This window comes from Callithrix jacchus, chromosome 12 (assembly GCF_049354715.1).
Source record: "Callithrix jacchus isolate 240 chromosome 12, calJac240_pri, whole genome shotgun sequence".
Taxonomy (NCBI): domain Eukaryota; kingdom Metazoa; phylum Chordata; class Mammalia; order Primates; family Cebidae; genus Callithrix; species Callithrix jacchus.
In genome coordinates, this window is record NC_133513.1 from 93,194,449 (window position 1) to 93,211,224 (window position 16,776).

General features: G+C 42.2%; 1 protein-coding gene across 13 annotated transcripts in view; it reads right to left on the reverse strand.

Moving 5' to 3' along the window:
* CWF19L1 (CWF19 like cell cycle control factor 1) overlaps positions 1–10,529 on the reverse strand; it is a 48,964-nt gene extending 38,435 nt beyond the window's left edge. For 12 of the 13 annotated variants that reach the window (XR_008475634.2, XR_001914961.4, XM_035268774.3 and 9 more), the window contains exon 1: positions 10,420–10,529. Coding sequence is in view for 2 of the 13 variants with exons in the window: in XM_009010133.5 (XP_009008381.1) it covers positions 10,420–10,442 (23 nt within the window). In the remaining 11 variants the exon portion in view is untranslated. The remainder of the gene's footprint in view (positions 1–10,419) is intronic. The other variant, XM_035268772.3, reaches the window with a different exon arrangement.
* Between the last annotated feature and the right edge of the window lie 6,247 nt (positions 10,530–16,776).

The window sequence follows — 16,776 nt, forward strand, 5'->3', positions numbered from 1 at the left end:
ACCTTACAAGGTTCAGTGCACTGGGCAGATCCACTGAGAGTCTCACCAACGCCTCCCACTCGCCATATCCAAACTTTAGCTTGTCATTTACTCCACAACTAAGCCAGCTTCTTTTCCTCATTCCTAAGTTTTGTGCCCATGTCTATAGCTGACATGGTCAACAAGTATCAAAAATCCCTGATCCAGTCACCAAGTCCCATCAATCCCTTTTTCCAAACATCTTTCACATTCATTCTATCCTTTTTATTTTGACTTCTACTATCTTATTACAGAGCTTCAGTCATTCATTTGGTAAGCAAACTGGATTCCTACAATTTGTTAAGTACAACATGCCAAGTAAACTACGCTAAGAACATGTTAGCAGTACAAGGTGGAGGAAGACTCGGTTTAAGCGTCAAAGAGTTTATAATCAAGGAAAGGAAGACACTCTAATCATTATAAATCTATCAGAAAAGGGCTACCACAGGAGGTATGTGTCAAATTATGGGGCAGGAGGTAGAAAATGGCAAGAACTGATGTTGGTAAGGTAAACTGGCCGTAGATTGTGAAGTGACTTTTACTACCATCTCATTTCTGAGTTTTCCTAATTCTGATTTACATGGTTTTCCCATGGCACTATAATTTTCTTAATGTCTTTTAACTCATCTTGAAACATTAAAATTTTATTGTTGGGAACGATCCAAGATGGCCCATCGATAACAGCTCGGGATTGCAGCTTTCAGTCAAAGTGCAGAGAACTAGAGGACGCCACACTTTCAGACAAATTCTGGTCGCTCACGGAGCAGAAGATCCCCAGTGGAGGAACCACACGGGTCGCCAGCGTGACCCTTGTGGCCGGCGCAGCGGTTTCGCCAGCACCTCGGCACAGCAGCTCTTGGAGCAGAGTAAACAGGGCTGGCTCCCCTTCTGACCGAGGCTTGGAGGACCCACACGGGCCACCAGCGCGACTCTTGTGGCCGGCGCAGTGGCTTCGCCGGCACCTCGGCGCAGCAGCTCTCGGAGCAGAGTAAACAGGGCCGGCTCCCCTTCTGACCGCGGTTTGGAGGACCCACACGGGTCCCCAGCACGACTCCTGAGACCAGTGCAGCGGCTGACGGCACCTCAGCGCGGCAGCTCTCGGAGCAGAGTAAACGAGAATGGCTCCCCTTCTGACCAAGGTTTGGAGCCCGGGGAAGGCAGAGTCGCCCAGTACGGACACAAGAAGGAAGCCAGACAGGAGAATCCTGGGCAGAAAAGCACCATCAGTCTTAACGCAGCTGTTCTGGCCCTGGAAACTAACAACTTGGACGTCCACTCAAGAGACCTAATCTGAAAGTTGGTAATTTCAAAGACGACAGGAGGATAAAGTTACAATGATGGGAAGAAACCAGCGTAAAAAGGCTGAGAATACTCAAAATCAGAACGCCTCTCCCTCTAAAGATGATCACAGTTCCACATCAACAATGGAACAAGGCTTGACGGAGAACGAGCGCATCCCAATGACAGAATCATTCTTCAAGGAATGTATAATAAGAAACTTCTGTGAGTTAAAAGAACATGTTGTAGCCCAACGTAAAGAAACTAGGAACTTTGAAAAAAGGTTTGATGAAATCCTATTGAGAATAGACAACTTAGAGAGGAATATAAGTGAATTAATGGAACTGAAGAATATAATACAGGAACTCCGAGAAGTATGCACAGGTTTAAACACTCGAATTGTTCAAGCAGAAGAAAGGATATCAGAGGTCAAAGTCCAACTTAATGAAAGAAAACAAGAAGACAAGATCAGAGAAAAAAGGATAAAAAGGAATGAGCAAAGTCTCCAAGAAATGTGGGACTATGTGAAAAGACCAAATTTACGTTTGATAGGTGTACCTGAATGCGACGGAGAGAATGAACCCAAGCTGGAAAATACCCTTCAGGATATTATTCAGGAAAATTTTCCTGAACTAGCAAAGCAGGTCAATATTCAACCCCAGGTAATACAGAGAACACCACAAAGATATTCCTCAAGAAGAGCAACATAATCGTTAGATTCACCAGGGTTGAAACGAAGGAGGAAATACTAAGGGCAGCCAGAGAGAAAGGTCAGGTTACCCACAAAGGCAAGCCTATCAGACTTACAGCAGATCTCTCAGCAGAAACTCTACAAGCCAAGAGAGTGGGGGCCAATATTCAACATCCTCCAAGAACAGAACCTTCAGCCCAGAATTTCATATCCAGCCAAACTAAGCTTCACAACTGAAGGAAACATAAAATCTTTTATGAACAAGCAAGTACTCAGAGATTTTATTACCACCAGGCGTGCTTTACAAGAGCTTCTGAAAGAGGCATTACACACAGAAAGAAACAACCAGTATTAGCCTTACTAAAAATATACCAAAAAGTAAAGAGCACCAACATAAAGAAGAATTTTCATCAATGAATGGATAAAATAGCCAGTTAACATCAAATGGCAGTAACCCTAAATTTAAATCGACTAAATCCCCCAATCAAAAGACACAGCCAAAACCCAACGGCATGTTACATCCAGACCTGTTTCACATGCAAGGATACACAAAGACTCAAAGGGATGGAGAAAGATTTACCAACCAAATGGAGAGCAAAAATAAATAAATAAATAAGCAGGAGTTACAATTCTCGTAGCGGATAAAATAGATTTAAAAGCAACAAAAATACAGTGGTAAAAGGATCAATACAACAACAAGAGCTAACGATCCTAACACATAGGATACATAGAGGCTTAGATTCAATGAGACAGAAAATTAATAAGGATATCAAGGACTCAAACTCAGATCCGGAAAAAGTAAAACTTAATAAATATTTATAGAGCTCTCCACTTCAAATACATAAAATATACATTCTTGTCAATACCACATCACATCTACTCATAGGTTTAAATGAAACATTGGCCATTATTAATACCCCTTTTTTTTCAGAATAAAGCAATATTTCTGTTCATCCTCCCTCTCTCTCTTCCTTTTTCTTTCTCTCCTTTACTCATTATTTTCTTCTTTCCTTCTCTCAAAAAAAGAAATCAACTTGTATACCTCTAGATCCAGGTTGACAATGTCTCTCTCATTGATTGAATTCTTTCCTTTCCTTTCCTTCCTTTCCCTCCCTCCCCCCTCCTCCCTTCCTTCCTCCCTCCCTTCCTCCTTCCCTCCCTTCCTGCCTTCCTCCCATCCTCCTTCCCTCCCTAAAAAAAAAAAAAAAAAAAAAAAAAATTTATTGTTTTGTGTGTCCACCTCACTTTTTTTTTTTTGAGACAAAGTCTCACTCTGTTACCCAGACTGGAGTGCAATGGTGCAATCTCAGCTCACTGCAACCACTACTTCCCAAGTTCAAGCAATTCTCCTGCCTCAGCCTCACAAGTAGCTGGGATTACAGGCATGCACCACCATGCCCAGCTGATTTTTTGTATTTTTAGTAGAGACAGAGTTTCACCATATTGGCCAAGCTGGTCTCAAACTCCTTACCTCAGGTGATCCACCCACTTCGACCTCCCAACGTGTTGGGATTACAAGCATGAGCCACCGCACCAAGCCACACACACACACACACACACACACACACACACACACATATATATGTGTGTGGGATTACATAAAACCATGCCCAAAACCACACCTGGCTAATTTTTAATTTATTTTTATTTTTTGGGAGGAAGGCAGGAAGAGAGAGAAGGAGGAAGGGAGGGAGGAAGGGATGAAGGAAGGAAGGAAGGGAGGAAGGGGGGAGGGGGAGAGGGAGGGAGGGAGGGAGGGAGGGAGGGAGGGAAGGGAAGGAAGGAAATCAAGCAATGAGAGAGACATTGCCGACCTGGATCTAGAAGTTTACAAGTTGTTTTTTTTTTTTTTTTTTTTTGAGAGAAGGAAAGAAAAAAAATTAGTAAAGGAGAGGAAGAAAGAGGAAGAGAAAGAGGGTGAACGGAAATATTGCTTTATTCTGAAAAAAACTGGGTATTAATGGCCAATCAATGTTTCATTTAAACCTATGAGTAGGTGTGATGTGTTATTGACAAGAATGTATATTTTGTGTACTTGAAGTGGAGAGCTCTATAAATATTTATTAAGTTTACTTGTTCCAGATCTGAGTTCGAGTCCTTGATATCCTTATTAATTTTCTGTTTCACTGAATCTAAGTCTCTATGTATCTGGGTGTTAGGATCGTTAGCTCTTGTTGTTGCATTGATCCTTTTACCACTATATCTTTGTTGCTTTAAAATCTATTTTATCTGCTACGAGAATTGGAACTCCTGATTTTTATTTATTTATTTATTTATTTTTGCTCTCCATTTGGTTGGTAAATCTTCCTCCATCCCTTTGTTTTGAGTCTTTGTGTATCCTTGCATGTGAAACAGGTCTGGATGTAACATGCCATTGGGTTTTGGCTGTGTCTTTTGATTGGGGGATTGCGTCGATTTAAATTTAGGGTTACTGCCATTTGATGTTAACTGGCTGTTTTATCTATTCCTTGATGTAAATTCTTCTTTATGTTGGTGCTCTTTATCTTTTGGTATATTTTTAGAAAGGCTAATACTGGTTGTTTCTTTCTGTGTGTAATGCCTCTTTCAGAAGCTCTTGTAAAGCAGGCCTGGTAGTAATAAAATCTCTGAGTACTTGCTTGTTCATAAAAGATTTTATGTTTCCTTCAGTTGTAAAGCTTAGTTTGGCTGGATATGAAATTCTGGGCTGAAGGTTCTGTTCTTGGAGGATGTTGAATATTGGCCCCCACTCTCTTCTGGCTTGTAGAGTTTCTGCTGAGAGATCTGCTGTAAGTCTGATAGGCTTGCCTTTGTGGGTAACCTGACCTTTCTCTCTGGCTGCCCTTAGTATTTCCTCCTTCGTTTCAACCCTGGTGAATCTAACGATTATGTTGCTCTTCTTGAGGAATATCTTTGTGGTGTTCTCTGTATTACCTGGGGTTGAATACTGACCTGCTTTGCTAGTTCAGGAAAATTTTCCTGAATAATATCCTGAAGGGTATTTTCCAGCTTGGGTTCATTCTCTCCGTCGCATTCAGGTACACCTATCAAACGTAAATTTGGTCTTTTCACATAGTCCCACATTTCTTGGAGACTTTGCTCATTCCTTTTTATCCTTTTTTCTCTGATCTTGTCTTCTTGTTTTCTTTCATTAAGTTGGACTTTGACCTCTGATATCCTTTCTTCTGCTTGAACAATTCGAGTGTTTAAACCTGTGCATACTTCTCAGAGTTCCTGTACTGTATTCTTCAGTTCCATTAATTCACTTATATTCCTCTCTAAGTTGTCTATTCTCAATAGGATTTCATCAAACCTTTTTTCAAAGTTCCTAGTTTCTTTACGTTGGGCTACAACATGTTCTTTTAACTCATAGAAGTTTCTTATTATACATTCCCTAAAGTGTGATTCTGTTATTGGGATGCGCTCGTTCTCCATCAAGCCTTGTTCTATTGTTGATGTGGAACTGTGATCATCTTTAGAGGGAGAGGCGTTCTGATTTTGAGTATTCTCAGCCTTTTTACGCTGGTTTCTTCCCATCATTGTAACTTTATCCTCCTGTCGTCTTTGAAATTACCAATTTTCAGATTAGGTCTCTTGAGTGGACATCCAAACTGTTAGTTTCCAGGGCCAGAACAGCTGCGTTAAGACTGATGGTGCTTTTCTGCCCAGGATTCTCCTGTCTGGCTTCCTTCTTGTGTCCATAATAGGCGATTCTGCCTTCCCAGGGCTCCAAACCTCGGTCAGAACGGGAACCAGACTTGTTTACTCTGCGCTGAGGTGCCGTCACAGCCACTGCACCAGCCTCAGGAGTCGTGCTGGGGACCCGTGTGGGTCCTCCAAACCTCGGTCGGAAGGGGAGCCAGCCCTGTTTACTCTGCTCTGAGAGCTGCCGCGCCGAGGTGCCGGTGAAACCGCTGCACCGGCCACAAGAGTCATGCTGGCAACCCATGTCACTCCTCCACTGGGGTTCTTCTGCTCCGTGAGCGACCAGAATTTGTCTGAAAGTGTGGTGTCCTCTAGTTTTCTATCCTTCCACTGAAAGCTGCAATCCCGAGATGTTAGCGATCGGCCATCTTGGATTATTCCCTCTCAATTTTTTATTTTTAATAGAGATGGAGTTTCACCATCTTGGCCAGACTGCTCTCAAAACTCCTGACTTCAGGTTATCCGCCCACCTCAGCCTTCCAAAGTGCTGGGATTACAGTTGTGAGCTACCATGCCCGGTGCCATGATCTTATCTGCTTTACAAAGATCATTTTAGTCACAGTAAAAGATGGTCTGGAGGAAGAGGTGATTATAAGCAAAAATATCAACAAGAAAGTCAATGACTAATGAAGATAAGGAGAGAAACAGATGAGAAATTTAGAATCTGAAAACAAACTGCAGTGGGGAAGTAGGATGGGAAATGAAGAAGTAGGAACAGAGGATAACTGCAAGGCTGAGCAACTGAGTTCTGTTATGGCGAAGGAAGAATCAGAGAAAAATACAATGACTCTAGTATTAGATTCAAAGTAGAGGATATGCTTATATTTCATCTAACGCCTTCTCTTCTTCCTATGCATCCTACATTTAGTCATCAGTTTAATGTTCTTTCCTCAAAAACATTGAGTGGTTCTCCACTGCCTATGGAACCACAGCTTTCCACAGGCCCTGACAGGTCATCTTTCTAGTGCTTTCTCCAAGTTTTCTTAACTGAAACCTTACCTACTGGAATTTGATTACTCTACCTCTGTCATCCCTAGGGGAAGTAACTACCTAATAGGTCCACCCTACCCATCCTGAATCTAAGTTTTTCCCATCCTTCAAGGTCTAGCACATTTCTGAAGCTTTCCTGGCTGGCTCAGAAGTCATCCCCGTCTCAAAACCTTAGAAAGTCATATTATAGCATTTCAAAGCAAGCTCTGTCATAAACTAACAGCACTTTTATTTATATTTTGAGCACCGCCTCCTCTAGGAAGCCTTCTAATACCTATCAGTTACCAATTTTGAGTGTTCCCACATGATCCTGCATTTCTTCCATCACAGTTGTCACATGGAATTATCACTGTTTCTGTGAGATCCAATGTCCAGTTTATACATCACGAGGTGCCTCATCTCCTGATCTGGGCCCTTTTCTGGTGTTCTCTATCCCACTGAATAAAGATAGAAACCTATGACCCAACAGGGCCTACTCCTTTTCACTCACAATTAAACCATCACAAGACTTGTTGATTTCACTTCCTTAATAAACCTTGAATCCCTAAACTTTTCTCTGTCATCATTCTACCTAATTTCAGCTGTTCTCTGCTTTGGCTCCGATTTGTTCTCCACATTGCAGCCAGAACTACTTTCCAAAATGAAAACTGAACCATGCCAAGGTGTTCTTAAACATTTTGGTAACCTTTTTAAGTTAAAGACAAAAATACAGTTATATGCCACATAACAATGTTTCAGTCAACAAAGGACTATATATATGACAGTGGTCCCATTAAGATTATATTGAAACTGAAAAATTCCTATCACCTAGTGATGTCCTCCTAGCCATCTGTAACATCATAGTGCAATGTATTACTCATTTGTTTGTGGTAATGCTGGTAGAACAACAAACCTACTGGGCTGGTGGTTATAAAAAGTATAGCACATACAGTTATGTACAGTAGATATTTGACAATAATTGGTTTATATACAATATTTAGTATGCTATACACTTTTTTTTTGAGACAGAGTCTCGCTCTGTCACCAGGCTGGAGTGCAGTGGCCCATCTCAGCTCACTGTAACCTCCACATCCAGGGTTCAAGTGATTCTCCTGCCTCAGCCTCCCAAGTAGCTGGGACTATAGCTAATTTTTGTATTTTTAGTAGAGACTGGGTTTCACCATGTTGGCCAAGCTGGTCTCAAACTCCTGACCTCATGATCTGCATGCCTCAGCCTCCCAAAGTGCTGGGATTACAGGCATGAGCCACTGCACCCAGCTATTATGTTATACTATTTACTGTCATTTTAAACTATACTCCGACTTATTGAAAGAAAAAAAATTAACTGTAAAAGAGCCTCAGGCATTGTTATCATAGGAGATGACAGCTTTATGCATATTACTACTGAAGCCCTTCCAGTGGGACAAGATATGGAGGTAGAAGCCAGTAATACTGATGATCCTGATTCTGTGTAGGCCTAGACTTATGTGTGTGTTTGTGTCTTAATTTGTAACAAAAAAAGTTTAAAGCCAGGCACAGTGGCTCATGCCTGTAAACCCAGCACTTTGGGAGGCTGAGGCAGGATGTTCACTTGAGCCCAGGAGTTCAAGACTAGCCTGGGTAACATAGCAACACCACAGCTCTACAAAAAATACAAAAATTAGCCAAGTGTGGTGGCTTGTGCCTTAGTGCCAGCTACTCAGGAGGCTGAGGTGGGAGAATCACTTGAGCCCAGGAGGTTGAGGCTACAGTAAGCCATGATTACACAACTGCACTCCAGCCTGGGCAACAGGGAGACCCTGTCTCAAAAAAAAAAAAAAAAAAAGTTTAAAAGGTAAAATGAAAAAAAAATTAATAGAAAAAAGCTTGTAGAAGAAGGATATAAAGGAAATATTTTTGTACAGTTGTACAATGTGTTTTGTGTCTTAAGCTAAGTTTTATAACGAGTCAAAAAGTTAAAAAAAACTTAAAGTTTATAAAGTAAAAGCTACAGTAAACTAAGATTTATTGTTGAATACTAATAATGTTTCTATAAATTTAATATAGGTGAAGTGTACAGTACTCATAGTCTACAACAGTGTAAAGTAAAATATTCACTCACCTCTTACCGACTCACTCAGAGAAATTTTCAGTTCTGCAAACTCCATTCATTCTAAGTGTCCTACAGAGGTGTACCCATTTTTTTTCTATATACAGTATTTTCACTATACCCTTTCTATATTAAATACAAAAATACCATTATGTTACAATTGCCTACAGTATTCAGCACAGTAACATGCTGTACAGCTTTGTAGCCTAGGAGCAACAGATTATATCATATAGCCTAGATGGAACAGGAAGCCATACCATCTAGGCCTGTGTAAGTACACTCAAGGATGTTTGCACAATGATGAAATCGCCTAACAACTCATTTCTCAGAAGATAACCCTGCTGTTAAGCAATGTATTACTGTATTTACCAAGGCTCAATCCTAACTTTTTTGAAAAGTCTTCTTGACTCCTACCATTAAGCCAAATACCCCTCTTACGCATTCTCCCAGAACCTCAAACCTTTTCTTCCTAAAATTTACCACTATTGCAATTTTTTTCTGAAATAGGGTTTCAATTTGTCACCCAGGCTGGAGAGCAGTGACACGATCACAGCTCACTGCAGCCTCGACCTCCCCAGGCTCAGGTGGTCCTCCCGCTTCAGTCTCCCAATCAGCTGGCACCACCACGCTGGGTAATTTTTTTTTTTCCTTTAGGTAGAGATGGGGCCTTGCCATATTGCCCAAGCTGGTCTTGAATCCCTAGGCTCAAGCGATCCTCCTGCCTCACCCTCCCGAGTCGTTGGGATTATAGATGTGAGCCACTGCACCTGTCCCTATCACTATAGTCACTTCACATTTAACTGGATTTTTTTTTTTTTCTTCTTCTTTTTTTTTTTTTGACAGACCCTCGCTCTGTTACCCAGGCTGGAGTCCAGTGGTGCAATCTCGGCTCGCTGTGCAACGTCTGCCTCTGGGTTCAAGCGATTGATCTGCCTCCGCCTCCCGAGTAGATGGGATTACAGGCACACATCACTACGTCTGGCTAATTTTTTTATTATTAGTAGAAATGGGGTGTCACCATGTTGGCAAGGCTGGTCTCGAACTCCTGACCTTAAGTGATCCTACCACCTCAGCCTCCGAAAGTGCTGGGATTACAGGAGTGAGCCACTGTGCCCTGCCATTATCTGGATTCCTCAGTACTCGTCCCTCTAGGCTATACGCTCCATTAAGACAGGAACTCCATCTGTTGTAATATCTAGCACAATGTCCGGCACACTGCAGTTCTTCAATAAATACTCGCTGAATGAAGCCCTCTCTTCACAACCACCACCCAAAAAAACGTGCGCCAGGGAAGGGTCCCTATCTTCTCTGTCCACCACTGTCCAGGGCTCATCAGTGGGCCCGCTGATTTAGAGTATTTGGTGAACAAATAGGGTCAGGAGAAACGAAGGGGAAAGGATGTGTCAGAGGCCAGGACTGCCCCCTAAGATGGAGGAGGCCTAACTCTGGGAGCTTCCGCCTCTCCCAACGAGCGTCGTCAGGAGAAACCCCCTCAGAGGCGAAAAGGACAAGGAAAAGAGCTCAGCACCGGCCAGGCAAAGACGTGACCGAAGCTCCTGAGCAGCCCCGTGTCTCTCCGCCTTTTCCTTCTCCCTTCCTGTCATGGGAAAGGCTCCCGCCCGGGTGGACACCTACATATACACACACGAGAGAGACACAGAGAGAAAGGCTTCCATTCAGGGTCACTCACAGGCGCAGCGGTTTCTCTGCCATCTGTCCAAAAAGTGTGGGTTGTGACCGCCGCCTAAAATTGGGACTGCTAATCCGCGCTCCTCGGAAAAGTGCGACCGCGCAACAATCAGACGTCAGCGCGCTCTAGCCAATAACTGTTCACTTACTTACGGACAGCGCCGAGGGACAGAAGCCTCTCTCAGGTGGTTGCGCCTCAAGGAAGAATCAAGAGGGAATGTGAGGAGTGAAGGGAGAAAGGAAGTGACCAAAAGGATTCCAATTACGACTTAAAAAATTTTTTTTTCAGAGCACTTGAAGTGAGTGAACGACTAGGAAATACAGAGCACAATGTCGGGTTCTAACCTATCCTAACCATATCGGGCTAGTGGGCAAGACAGATCCCCTCTATCCACGTTTTTTCTAAGTTTTTAATCTATCAAAAAGTTAAAAGAGGTTTGGCGCAGTGGCTCACACCTGTAATTCCAGCACTTTGGGAGGCCGAGGCAGGTGGATCACCTGAGGTCAGGAGTGCAAGACCATCCTGGGCAACATGGTGAAAGCCCGTCTCTACTAAAAATACAAAAATTAGCCGGACACGGTGGTGCGTGCCTGTAATCCCAGCTACTCGCGGGGCTGAGGCAGGAGAATTGCTTGAACCTAGGAGGCAGAGGATGCAGTGAGTCAAGATCAAACCATTGCACTCCAGCCTGGACAACAAGAGCGAAACTCCGTCTCAAAAAAAAAAAAAAAAAAAAAAAAAAAACAGAAAAGAAAAAGTTAAAAGAATAATGGCTATTACCTTGATTTAGTAAGTCTCAGCATGTTGCCAAATTTGCTTGTGCTGTCTTTCTATCAAAATGCCCAAGCCCTTCTATTCTTACTTAATCATTTGAAAGTTAAGTGCACACAACAGGAATACCTCCGTATGCATAAGATTAGGACAGCCTTCTATATAACCATAATACTATTAATACATCTAAGAAAATTAACATTAATTCAATAATATCACCTAATATACATCCATATTTAAAGTTCACCATTTGTCCCCCTAAATTGATTTTATATTTGGGGCTTGTTTTGATTCAAGATCCAATCAAGTTTTTCACACTTGCATTTTGTTCTGTCTCTAGTCTATTTTAATCCACAAAAGCCCTCTTACCTCTTTGGTTTTAGTTTTCATAATACTGACTTTTTGAAGGGCTCAGGCCAAATGGTAGGAAAAAAGTGTGTAAGGAAATGGAAACAAGAGAGCCCCTGACAATGGTGGGGAAGACTCATTAAGGGCATCCCAATAATTCAAAACTAATTAAAACACAAAATAAAGAAGAACTACATGCCAGGCACATTGGCTCATGCCCATAATCCCAGCACTTTGGGAGGCTGAGGCAAGAGGTTCACTTGAGACCAGGAGTTCAAAACCAACCTGGGCAACATAGCAAGACCTTGTACCTACTACAAATTAAAAAAAAAAAAAAATTAGCTGGGCATGGTGGCACATGCCTATACTCCCAGCTACTCCAGAGGCTGAGGTGGGAGGATAGCTTGAGCCCAGGAGATAGAGGCTTCTGTGAGCTATTTCCTTGCCACTGCACTCCAGCCTGGGTGACAGACCAAGACCCTGTCTCAACAAACAAACAAACAAAACTACAAAGTTCTGGCTTTTCCCACAGCTTCTGCAAGGCCTCTTTTTTGTTTGTTCATTTTTCGCCTCATAAACACTGATGCCTCTGATTTCCTGTCACAAAAGCATGCATTTTTTCTTACTCTTTGGATAATATAGCACTGCTCAGGAGTGGCACTCAAGACTGAATCTTGAAGAAGAGAAGTTTGCCAACCATGAGCAGGTAATAATTCCAAGATGAGGATACAAAAATAAGATATAAAAAACTCATCTGTGTGGATCTCAGCAGTCCTACAGCAGAGGGGCCTGACTGGTATTAAAAACAACAACAAAAACTCATCTGTATTGAAAAGCCAAAAGACTACACAAAAAAGACTGTTACAAATAATAAATGAATTTAGTAAAAGTTGCAGGATACCAAATCAACGTACGAAAATCAGTTTGCACCAACAGCAAACAATCTGAAAAAAATCAAGAAAGCAATCCCATTTACGATAGCTACAAAGAATATAAACTACCTAGGAATCAATTTAACCAAAGAAGTGAAAGATCTATACAAGAAAAACGATAAAATACTGATGAAAGCAATTAAAGAGGACACACCAAAAAAGGGAAAGATATTCCATGCTCATGGATTGGAAGAATTAATATTGTTAAAATGACAACACTACCTAGAGCAATTTATAGATTCAATGCAATCTCTATCAAAATACAAATGGCATTCTCCACAGCAAGGATCCCCCAGCCCTGGGCTATGGACTAGTATCCATCTGCAGCCTGTTAGGAACCAGTATGCACAGCAGGAAGTGAGTGGTGGACAAGTGAGCATAACCGCCTGAGCTTGCTTCCTATCAGATCAGTGGTGGCATTCGATTATTTATAGAGGCCAGAACCTTATTGTGAACTGCACATGTGAGGGTTCTAGGGCAAAGAATCTGATGTAGGCCAGGTGCGGTGGCTCATGCACTTTGGGAGGGCAAGGCAGGCAGATCACAAGGTCAGGAATTGGAGCCCAGCTTGACCAACAGGTGAAACCCCCGTCTCTCGTAAAAATGCAAAAATTAGCCAGGCGTGGTGGCACACTCCTGTAATCCCAGCTACTCAGAGGCTGAGGCAAGAGAATCACTTGAACCTGGGAGGCAGAGGTTGCAATGAGCCAAGATCACCTCACTGCACTCCAGCCTGGGCAACAGAGCAAGACTTCATCTCAAAAAAAAAAAAAAAAAAAAAAGAGGGCCGGTCGCGGTGGGTCACGCCTATAATCCTAGCACTTTGGGAGGCTGAGGCGGGTGGATTACGAGGTCAAGAGATTGAGACCATCCTGGTCAACATGGTGAAACCCTGTCTCTACTAAAAATACAAAAATTAGCTGGGTGTGGTGGTGCACGCCTATAGTCCCAGCTACTAGGGAGGCTAAGGCAGGAGAATTGCTTGAACCCAGGAGGCGGAGGTTGCAGTGAGCCGAGATCGTGCCATGGCACTCCAGCCTGGGTAACGAGAGTGAAACTCCGTCTCAAAAAAATTTAAAAAATAAAAAATAAAAAGGCTGGGCGTGGTGGCTCACACCTGTAATCCCAGCACTTTGGGAGGCCGAGGCGGACAGGTCACGTGGTCAAGAGATCGAGACCATCCTGGCCCATATGGTGAAACCCCGTCTCTACTAAAATACAAAAATTAGCTGGGTGTGGTGGCGCGCGCCTGTAGTCCCAGCTACTCGGCAGTCTGAGGCAGAATTGCTTGAACCCTGAAGGCGGAACGGAGGTTGCAGTAAGCCGAGATCGCGCCACTGCACTCCAGCCCGACCGCAGAGCCAGACAGTTTCAAAAAAATAATCATCATCATCATCTGACGCCTGAACCATCCCCCATTCCTGCAGTCAGCTCTTTTCTTTCTAATGTAAATGTCATATACTATTGTTTTATTTGCCTAAGCTTCAGGACTGTTTTGTAAAGCAAGGTGGGATAGATGTGGCATGTGCCAGCCACAGTTTCCACCGTTTCCGGAGCATGGAGAGGCTGCTCTTGAGGTTAATGACAACTCAATAAAGCACCACTTTTATTTTTTGCAGTTTTCAATTTGAGAAAGGCAAGAAATAATGTTTTCAATAAATAAGGTTCATACCATTAAAATCCCACCCCCATCCTCCCCCCACCCATGGAAAAATTGTCTTCCACAAAAGCTGTCCCTGGTGCCAAAAAGGTTAGGAACCACTGCTCTACAGAAATAGAAATAGAAAAAAAAAATTACAAAATCTATATGGAACCACAAAAGACCCCAAAGAGCCAAAGCAATCCTGAACAAAAAACACAAAGCTGAAGGCATCACACTACCCAACCTCAAAATCTACTACAAAGCAATAGTAAACCAATCAGTATGGTACTGACATAAAAATAGACACATAGACCAATGGAACAGAATAGAAAACTCGCATATAAATCCATGCATTTACAGCCAACTCATTTTATTTTAGCACCAAAAGTACATAGAACATACAATGAGGTGCCAAGAACATACAATGAGGAAAGGACAGTCTCTTCCAAGACAATGATCTGGGCAAAAATTTTTTGTATAAGACTTCAAAAGCACAGGCCAACAAAAGCAAAAATAGACGAATAGGATTATATCAAACTAAAAATCTTCTGCACAGCAAAGGAAACAATCAACAAAGTGAAGAGACAACCCACAGAATGGGAGAAAATATTTGCTAAGTATCCATCTGATAAGGGATTAATAACCGGAATAAATAAAATAAGGAGCTCAAACAACTCAATAGCAAAAGTACCATAAATAATTATACTTTAAAATGGGCAAATGTCACATGTGGGGGTGATTGCCTGTAGTCCCAGCTACTCAGGAGGCTGAAGCAGGAGGATTTTTTGGGGGGCAGGAGTTGGGGGATGGAGTCTCTGTTACCCAGGTTGGAATACAGTGGTGCAGTCTCAGCTCACTGCAGCCTCCACCTCCAGGATTTAAGTGATTCTCCTGCCTCAGCCTCCCAAGTAGCTGAGATTACAGGTGCTCATCACCATGCCTGGCTATTTTTTTGTATTTTTAGTAGAGATGGGATTTCGCTATGTTGGCCAGGCTGGCCTCGAACTCCCAGCCACTGGTGATCCGCCTGCCTCAGCCTCCCAAAGTGCTGGGATTACAAGCCTCAGCCCCCACGCCCAGCCCCAACAGGATTGTTTGAGCCCAGTGTGATTCCAGCATGCACAACATAATGAAAACTCATCTCTTAAAATAAAAAAAAAAGGAGGGGGACAAAAAATCAAAATAGACATTTCTTAAGCCATACAAATGGCCAATAGCTATAAGAAAAAATGCTCATCAGAGAAACTCAAATCAAAACACTAAGATATCATCCCAGTTAAGATTTCCTGTCAAAAAGACAGGAATTAACAGATGCTGGCAAGGATGCGGAGAAAGAATTCTCGTACACAGTTGGTAGGAATGTAAATTAGTACAGCCACTATGGAAAATTATATGAAGTTTCCTCCAAACACTAAAAATAGAACTACAATATGATCCAGCAAATTCCACTACTGGGTATGTATCCAAAAGGAAATCAATGTATCAAAGAGATATATGCCTCTCATGTTTACTGCAGCACTATTCACAATAGCCAAAATATGGAATCGACCTAAGTGCCTGTCAGTGGATGAATGGGTAAAGAAGATGTGGTGTATGCATACACAATGGAATATCATTCAGCCATAAAAGGAATGAAATCCTGTGATTCTCAGCAACATGGATGAAACTGTTGGTCACTGTGTTGACTGAACTAAGCCAAGCACAGAAAAGACAAATATTACATGTTCTCACTCACATGTGGATGCTAAAAACCTGGATCTTATGGAGATGGAGGTAGATTGGTGGTTACCAGAGGCCAGGAAAGGTAGTGCGGATGGGAGGATGAAGAGTTCGATTAGTGGACACAAATGTAGAAGAAATAAGACCTATGATAGATCAGTAGTGACTAGAACATTAAATCTACTGTACATTTTTAAATAGGTAGAAGAGAATGATTCAAGTAATGTTCTTAGCATAGAGACAAGATAAATATTAAGGTGATGGATATCCCAATAACTGATTTGATTTTTATACATTATATATATGTATTATCATATGTACTCTGAAAAGAAAATACATCTATTATGTATCAAAAAACTCATCCATGAAATTCTGTATTATCTTTGCAACTTTCCTATAAATCTAAATCTATTCTAAAATAAAAAGTTCATGAAAATGCATCCATGAGAATTTAAGATGGCTGAAGAGAGCTGAACACAGTACAGTATAACAGGATATAGAAATGGTTTAAAGCTACTGAAATAAAAACTTTCTAAAAATAGATCAATATGGCCAGGGGTAGTGGCTCATGCCTATAATCCCAGCACTTTGGGAGGCCAGGTAGGTAGATTCTTTGGGGTCAGGAATTTGAGACTAGCCTAGCCAACATGGTGAAACCCTGTCTCTAGTAAAAATACAAAAATTACTAGGGCCTAGTGGTGGGTGCCTGTAATACCAGCTACTTGGGAGGCTGAGGCCGGAGAATCGCTTGAACCCAGGAGGCAAAGGTTGCAGTGAGCTGAGATCGCCCCACTGCACTCCAGGCTGGGCAGTGTCTTTCTCTCTCTCTATCTCTCTCTCTCTCTCTCACACACACACACACACACACACACACACACACACTAGGTCAATACATACACAGAAAAGGAAAAGGGTTGGAAGAAGAGGTAAGACTGATTCTATGTT